At 50.9% G+C, this 7,809-nt stretch overlaps 1 protein-coding gene across 6 annotated transcripts; it reads left to right on the forward strand.

The window, feature by feature from the left end:
- Positions 1-269: 269 nt before the first annotated feature.
- LOC128311604 (uncharacterized) lies at positions 270-7,417 on the forward strand. 6 transcript variants are annotated; one of them, XM_053202395.1, is made up of 6 exons: positions 270-783; positions 1,408-1,600; positions 3,040-3,149; positions 3,738-3,958; positions 4,807-4,940; positions 5,260-7,416. In XM_053202395.1, the coding sequence occupies exons 1-5, from the start codon at positions 595-597 to the stop codon at positions 4,814-4,816; spliced, it is 723 nt and encodes a 240-aa protein (XP_053058370.1). In that variant the 5' UTR covers positions 270-594; the 3' UTR covers positions 4,817-4,940; positions 5,260-7,416. The 6 variants fall into 6 exon arrangements, with proteins under 6 accessions (XP_053058370.1, XP_053058365.1, XP_053058367.1 ...); XM_053202390.1 differs by having other exon boundaries at positions 3,738-4,940; positions 5,260-7,417; XM_053202392.1 differs by having other exon boundaries at positions 3,761-4,940; positions 5,260-7,414.
- The last annotated feature ends 392 nt before the right edge of the window (positions 7,418-7,809 follow it).

The raw sequence follows: 7,809 nt of genomic DNA on the forward strand, positions 1-7,809 counted from the left end.
CTCTTAGCGTCACCGGCAACGAGTGCGCGGAGGACCGGGTTCGAACCTGCAATAAACGACCCTTGCCGCTTGGCTTTGATTCTGGACTCTGGTGGTTTGTTTTCGGGGGGGGTCTCTCGAATCGGGGCATATCATCTGGGGGCTCCCCTGGGATCCCCCCAAACCCACCAGACCCCAAGTCAATGGGTCGTCCCTGAGACTGATCGGTGAGTGAGCCGGATCTGTCCGTTTCTGTTTGTTCGTTTCTGGCTCTGTCCGTTTCTGTTTGTCTGTTCGTTTCTGGCTCTCCCGCGTGGGATCTGTATCGGTGACTGACACGGCCCAGGCGGACGCGCTATAGGGCAGTCGGTCGGGTCCAGTAGGAGACGTCCACTGGCACCCGTCTGGGGCACCTTTTTGGGCCCATCGGAATTTTTCTGTTCGGGTGGCAAACACCCGAAACGCACTAGCGATCTAAGTGTTGTGTTCTCTATTCTATAATTTTTAAGTGTTAAACTCCTTCTCTTTCACAGGCGACCTGGCCTGGCCCAGCCAGAAATCCTCATAACTTTACTGTTTCTCCTTTTAATCCTTTCCTCCACCTCCAGGATACAGATGGGCCAATCTCAAAGCACTCCCCTTTCTCTCCTCGTTGCTAACTTCAGGGATGTTAAAACCAGAGGACAGAATTTGAGTTTAGACATCCGGCGGGGAAAATTAATAACCCTCTGCCGCTCCGAATGGCCAACCTTCGGCGTTGGATGGCCAACCGAAGGAACTTTCTGCCTCCCTATAATTGCTAAGGTGAAATCAAAGATTTTTCTACCGGGTTGCGAGGGACACCCGGATCAAATTCCCTACATTCTTGTATGGCGGAGTTTAGTGGAAAATCCACCCCCTTGGTTGGCCCCCTTCCTATCCTCGGGAACATGTAAGGTCCTTGCCATGCAGCCTGCAGGTCCCCCAAAATCAAGGACGCCAGCCGCGCCCTTGTATCCCATATTGCCCGATAGTCAGGACCTACTATCCCTAGACCCTCCACCCTATCATCCCCCTCCCCTGGCACCCCAGGCCCTGCCCGCGGCAGCCGCCCCACCAGTCGCCCCGCTAGTTGCCCCCCTAGGGGAACCAGGAGGACGGGAGGCAGCAGCTGTGCTGAGCCCCACTGAAAATGAAACCAACCGCGGGGGGCCAGCCGGCCGAACCCGTGGGCGCACCCAGCGTGAGCCAAACCCTCGCCTCCCTGACTCCACTGTGGCCCTACCCCTGCGGGAAATAGGACCCCCCGATGAAACAGGCAACCCCCGACTCCAGTATTGGCCCTTTTCCACTAGTGACCTTTACAACTGGAAAATGCAGAGCGCTCGATTCTCTGATAACCCTAAAGATCTAATAGCTCTTTTAGACAGTGTCATGTTCACCCACCAGCCCACCTGGGATGACTGTCAGCAGCTCCTCCGCATCCTGTTCACCACAGAGGAGCGAGAGAGGATCCAATTAGAAGCAAGAAACCTGGTTCCCGGAGACGACCGTCGGCCGACATCTAACCCTGACCTCATTAATGCAGCTTTCCCCCTAACCAGACCTCCACAGGACGAATGGGACTACAACACGGCAGAAGGTAGGGGAAGGCTACTCATTTATCGCCAGACTCTGATGGCGGGTCTCCGGGCTGCAGTTCGCAAGCCCACCAATTTGACTAAGGTATATTCGGTCGTACAGGGAAAGGCAGAGAGTCCAGCTGCTTACTTAGAGAGATTAATGGAAGACTTTAGGCAGTTTACTCCCATGGATCCAGAAGTCCCTGAAAACCAGGCTGCTGTCGTTATGTCCTTTGTAAATCAAGCAGCTCCTGACATTAAAAAAAAACTCCAAAGCCTAGAGGATTTAGAAGGTAAACAGATCCAGGATCTGCTCCGTATAGCACAACGGGTCTACAACAACAGGGATGCCCCAGAAGAGAGACAGATCAAAGCCACAGAGAAAATGACTAAAGTCCTGGCCGCTATAGTCCAGAAAGAACAGCCACCCCCAGAAGGCATTCAAACAATACACCCTCCCAGGCGGCACTTAGATAAAGGTCAATGCGCCTATTGTAAAGAAAAAGGCCATTGGATACGAGAATGCCCCAAGAAGAAACAACCCCGCCCCAGCCAAGGGCAATGGCAGCCTAAAATAGCCCCCATACTGTTTACCCAAGATACAGAATAGGGAGGACGGGGTTCGGATCCCCTCCCCGAACCTAGGGTAATATTGCAAGTGGAGGGGACCCCGGTCCAGTGCCTAGTTGGTACCGGGGCACAGCACTCAGTTCTGGTCAAGCCCCATGGAAAAGTATCTGAAAAATCATCCTGGGTACAAGGGGCCACCGGAATAAAGAAGTACCCCTGGACAACTCAGAGGACTGTGGACTTAGGAACTGGGAAGGTAACCCACTCCTTCCTGGTCATTCCCGACAGCCCCTGGCCCCTGTTGGGGAGGGATTTGCTTACCAAAATGGGGGCCCAAATTCATTTCCAACCGGGGGGGCCCACAGTGACTGACTTCCACAACCAACCCATATCTGTACTCACTGTGAAACTAGAAGATGAATATCGGCTCCATCAGGAACCCACTCCTCTGGATCAGGACATCGAGCCCTGGCTTCAACGCTTCCCAGACGCGTGGGCAGAAACGGGTGGTATGGGGTTAGCAAAACATCACCCAGCCCTATTTATAGAGGTCAAGCCCGGGACGGACCCCGTCCGCGTGCGCCAATAACCTATGCCCACGGAAGCCAAAAATGGCATCACACCGCACATCCGCCGCCTCCTTGACTTCGGGGTCCTACGCACCTGTCACTCAGCATGGAATACCCCCCTGCTGCCCGTGCACAAACTGCATTCGAGTGGACAGATCCAGACAGGGGCATAAATGGCCAGCTCACTTGGACCCGGCTGCCACAAGGATTCAAGAACTCTCCAACCCTGTTCGACGAGGCTCTACACGAAGATTTAAGTGAGTACAGACAACAACACCCTAATATAACTCTCCTACAGTATGTTGATGATCTCTTAATAGCTGCCGAGACACCCGAAACCTGCATCCAGGGAACCGAAGGTCTCCTGCGAACTCTGGGAACCTTAGGCTACCGCGCCTCAGCAAAGAAGGCTCAGATCTGCAAGTCAGAGGTAACTTACCTGGGTTACTTACTGAGAGGGGGGCAACGCTGGCTAACGGATGCCCAGAAGGAGACTGTCCTTCGTATTCCCAGACCGCAGACACCACGACAGGTGAGGGAATTCCTAGGGTCGGCTGGGTTCTGCAGACTATGGATACCAGGGTTTGCTGAATTAGCAAAACCTTTATACCAGGCAACAAAAGATCAACAGCCCTTTAGTTGGACTGAAGAAGCCGAACAGGCCTTCCAACAAATCAAAACTGCTCTGCTATCAGCACCTGCCCTGGGACTCCCCGATGTCTCCAAACCCTTCCACCTATATGTAGATGAAAACTGAGGCATAGCTAAGGCGGTGCTAACTCAGCATTTAGGCCCTTGGCGCAGGCCAGTAGCCGATCTGTCTAAAAAGCTAGATCCAGTGGCCGCCGGATGGCCACCCTGTCTCCGGATGATTGCAGCTGCTGCCCTAATGGTAAAGGACGCTGATAAGCTGACCATGGGCCAAGAGCTACAAGTCACCGCCCTGCATGCCATCGAGGGCATCCTCAAGCAGCCGCCTGACCGATGGCTGAGCAATGCCTGACTCACTCATTACCAGGGACTGCTGTTGAATCCCCTCAGGGTCATCTTCACCCCCCCAACGGCCCTGAACCCAGCATCACTGCTGCCAGACCCAGACATGGGAACCCCACTTCATGACTGCGCCGACATACTGGCTCAAGTTTATGGGGTCCGGGAGGACTTGCAGGATCAGCCATTGTCGGACGCAGACGCCATCTGGTTTACTGACGGAAGCAGCTTCGTTCACCAAGGACAAAGGTATGTGGGGGCGGCCGTGACTTCAGAGACCGAGGTAGTGTGGGCAGAAGCTCTACCCGCTGGAACCTCGGCCCAGAAGGCTGAGCTAATAGCCTTAACCCAGGCCCTAAAGTTAGGAAGAGACCGCAAGCTAACCGTGTACACTGATAGCCGATATGCCTTCGCCACCGCTCGTGTACATGGGGCGATATACAGAGAACGGGGGCTCCTCACAGCTGAAGGGAAAGACATCAGAAATAAAGAAGAGATTCTAGCCCTGCTAGCAGCCTTATGGGAACCCAAAAAGCTAACGATTGTGCATTGCCCAGGACACCAGAAGACAACCGACCCAATTTCCCGGGGCAACAATTTGGCCGGTCAGACCGCAAAAAACATAGCTTGGCCCCCAGCGCAATTGCTGACCCTACAGCTGCCAGACCCCGGACCCCGGGAATTGCCCCCCAGCCCTGAGTATTCAGAAAGCGACATTCAATGGATGAGTAAACTTCCTATGACCCGAATCAAAGATGGCTGGTGGAGAGACTCTAAAAGCAGCATTATACTCCCAGATAAACTAGGATGGCAAGTTCTAGAGCAGATCCATCGCAGCACCCACTTAGGTTCCCGGCGAATGTTGGACTTACTGAGACAGACTGGACTAAAGATCAGAAATGTCTCTGATAAGGTCGATCAAGTAGTCACTAAATGTACAGTGTGCCAACTCAACAATGCGAGTAGCAATCCTCAGACAACAGGGGTAAGACAAAGAGGGAGCAGACCGGGGACCTATTGGGAAGTAGATTTCACTGAGGTAAAACCAGGAAAATATGGATATACGTACTTGCTAGTTTTTGTAGATACCTTTTCAGGATGGACTGAAGCCTTTCCAACCAAGAATGAAATGGCGCAGATTGTAGCCAAAAAGATCCTAGGAGAAATCCTGCCCAGGTATGGTTTTCTAGTAATGATAGGGTCAGACAATGGACCTGCATTCGTCTCTAAGGTAAGTCAGGGACTGGCTTCCATACTTGGGGCTGATTGGAAATTACATTGTGCATACCGACCCCAAAGCTCAGGACAGGTAGAGAGAATGAACAGAACCTTAAAGGAGACCCTAACAAAATTGACCATGGAGACTGGCGCTAATTGGGTGGTCCTTCTCCCCTACGCTCTGTTCAGGGTGCGTAATTCCCCATACAAACTGGGACTCACACCCTATGAAATAATACATGGTAGACCACCCCCCATCATCCCTAACCTAAAAGATAACCTTGTCAAAGCTGAGAACGATAATAGTCTTGAATTCTTGTTCTCCCTACAAGCCTTGCAGAGGGTCCATGAAGATGTATGGCCCAAATTAAAGGAACTCTATGAGACTGGACCCCCGCCTATTCCACATCAATTCCGGCCAGGGGATTGGGTCCTCGTCAAACGTCATCGGCAGGGAACTCTGGAGCCCAGGTGGAAAGGACCCTTCCAGGTCATCCTGACAACGCCTACTGCCATCAAAGTAGACGGAATCGCCACCTGGATCCATTTCGCCCACGCCAAACCAGTGGACCCGTTCTCAGACCTCATGGGACCTTCAAAGACAACCTGGACTGTTGATCGGACTAAGGACAATCCTTTAAAACTGACCCTACGCCGTCAACGGACTGAGCCGTAACTATGGTGCTTGCCCTTCTCTTGATTGTTCTGCAAATTCTGTCTGTAAATTCAAACCCCCACGATCCCTATAATTTGACATGGGAAATTACTAATTTAGAGACTCATGAAGTCTACAACAAAACCCTAGGAACTGCCCCATTAAATACCTGGTGGCCAGATTTATATTTTAATTTAGAAAAAATTAGTCCATTAAAAGAAATGGAAGGAGGTAAATGGAGGCAACTGCAAAAGAGGGTATCAATAAGTAGAAATGGATTTTATGCATGTCCGGGATTTAGGACGGGGGCAATGAGGCACACATGTGGAGGGTTTGAAAACCTCTCTTGCGCAGCCTGGAGTTGTGTCACCTCCAATGATGGGGAATGGAAGTGGGAAGTAAAACCCCAATTTATTGAAATGTCCTATGTCCAACCATGTACCCGCACCAGGTATGATGAAAACTGTAACCTTATTCGTGTGAGATTTACAGAGGAGGGGAAAAAGGACAGGCGGTGGGTCTTAGGACTCACTTGGGGACTCTACTTATATCAATATCCCCTCTTTGGGACTGCCATTCAAATAAAATTAAAAGTCTCCCCTCTTGTACTACCGGTAGGGCCAAATCAGGTATTAGAAAAAAAAAAAAAAAAAAAAGAGACGAGCCTATCCCAGAAGGTATAGACTCCCTATGGAAATTGCTAACAGCAGCGTATGAGGCCTTAAACCGATCGGACCCTGAGGCAACAAGGGCCTGCTGGCTATGTTATGATATAAAACCCCCCTTCTACGAAGCCATAGGTCTAGCTGCCCCTTTTTCACAGTCAGAAGAAGAGTCGCCAGCAGCTTGCAAGTGGAATCGAAAGGGCCCCCACCTCACACTGCAAGCGGTCACTGGCAATGGGACTTGTATAGGAAAGGTCCCCTCTAGCCATATCCAGCTCTGTGCCCAGACTAATTACTCTATGGGTGAATCTAAATGGATGATTCCAGCTCCTGACAGTTGGTGGATTTGTTCTAAGACAGGGCTCACCCCATGTGTTAGCAGGGATGTTTTTAATTTGTCACCCGAATATTGTATCATGATATTAATATTTCCAAGGGTTATTTACCACCGAGAAAATGTTGTATATGATCTGTGGACAGAAGGGATGGAAGCAAGAGAGTCAATAAGAACAAAACGGGAACCCTTTACGACCATAACCTTGGCCACCTTATTTGGCCTTGGTGCCATAGGGGCAGGAACAGGGATCTCATCACTAGCCATCCAGCACCAAGGGTTCGATAGCCTAAGGGCAGCCATTGATAGAGGATATAGCCAGACTTGAGGACTCGATCTCGCACCTCGAAAAATCTCTGACCTCCCTTTCTGAAGTGGTCCTACAGAACCGAAGGGGGCTAGATCTAGTCTTCCTCCAACAGGGAGGTTTATGTGCAGCCTTAAGAGAAGAATGTTGTTTTAATGCTGACCACACCGGAGTAGTCCGAGAGTCCGTGGCTAAAGTTAGAGAAGGCCTGGCCAAACGGAGGCGTGAACGAGAACAACAACAAGGCTGGTTTGAGTCTTGGTTCAATCAGTCCCCATGGCTAGCCACCCTGCTTTCTGCTCTAGCTGGGCCCCTTATACTCCTCCTTCTCCTCCTCACCCTCGGGCCTTATATTATTAATAAACTAGTTGCCTTTATCAAAGACCGAGTTAACACGATCCAACTGATTGTCCTTAGGACCCAATACCAACCCGTCACTACCGAAACAATTGAGTCAGACACATAAAGATCCAAGATTGGCTCTTAAGGCACCAAAGAGAGGGGGGAATGAGAGACTTAAGAGAAAAATTACCAGGTGTACTCACAACTGCAAAGAAAAGACCTCCCCCCTTCCCCCCCCCCCTTCCCGAAACCAGCCAGGGCGTGCCCGGTTGTAGTCTGACATAAAGGCGGGAACCAATCAAGTTCTGCTGAATGGTTTGAAATAAAGGTGGGAACCAATCAAGATCTGCTGAGCGTTCAAATTTAAATGTTAACCAACAACAGCTCTGTAACCTCTAAAAAATAACCCTAACTTGTTTGTGCCTGTCTATAAAAGAAGCTGTAAGATCCTTACTCGGGGCCTCTTAGCGTCACCGGCAACGAGTGCGCGGAGGACCCGGTTCGAACCTGCAATAAACGACCCTTGCCGCTTGGCTTTGATTCTGGACTCTGGTGGTTTGTTTTGTAAGGGTTAAATTG

Source organism: Acinonyx jubatus, chromosome X (genome assembly GCF_027475565.1).
Source record: "Acinonyx jubatus isolate Ajub_Pintada_27869175 chromosome X, VMU_Ajub_asm_v1.0, whole genome shotgun sequence".
Classification (NCBI taxonomy): domain Eukaryota; kingdom Metazoa; phylum Chordata; class Mammalia; order Carnivora; family Felidae; genus Acinonyx; species Acinonyx jubatus.

Excerpts from the sequence above, each read along its gene's own strand:
- LOC128311604 (XM_053202390.1), top strand. The coding sequence starts at position 595 with ATGGGCCAATCTCAAAGCACTCCCCTTTCTCTCCTCGTTGCTAACTTC. Across the intron at positions 784-1,407 it reads GCCTCCCTATAATTGCTAAG|CCCACCTGGGATGACTGTCA; the intron begins GTGAAATCAAAG and ends TTCACCCACCAG. Across the intron at positions 3,150-3,737 it reads CTCAGATCTGCAAGTCAGAG|GGACTGCTGTTGAATCCCCT; the intron begins GTAACTTACCTG and ends ACTCATTACCAG.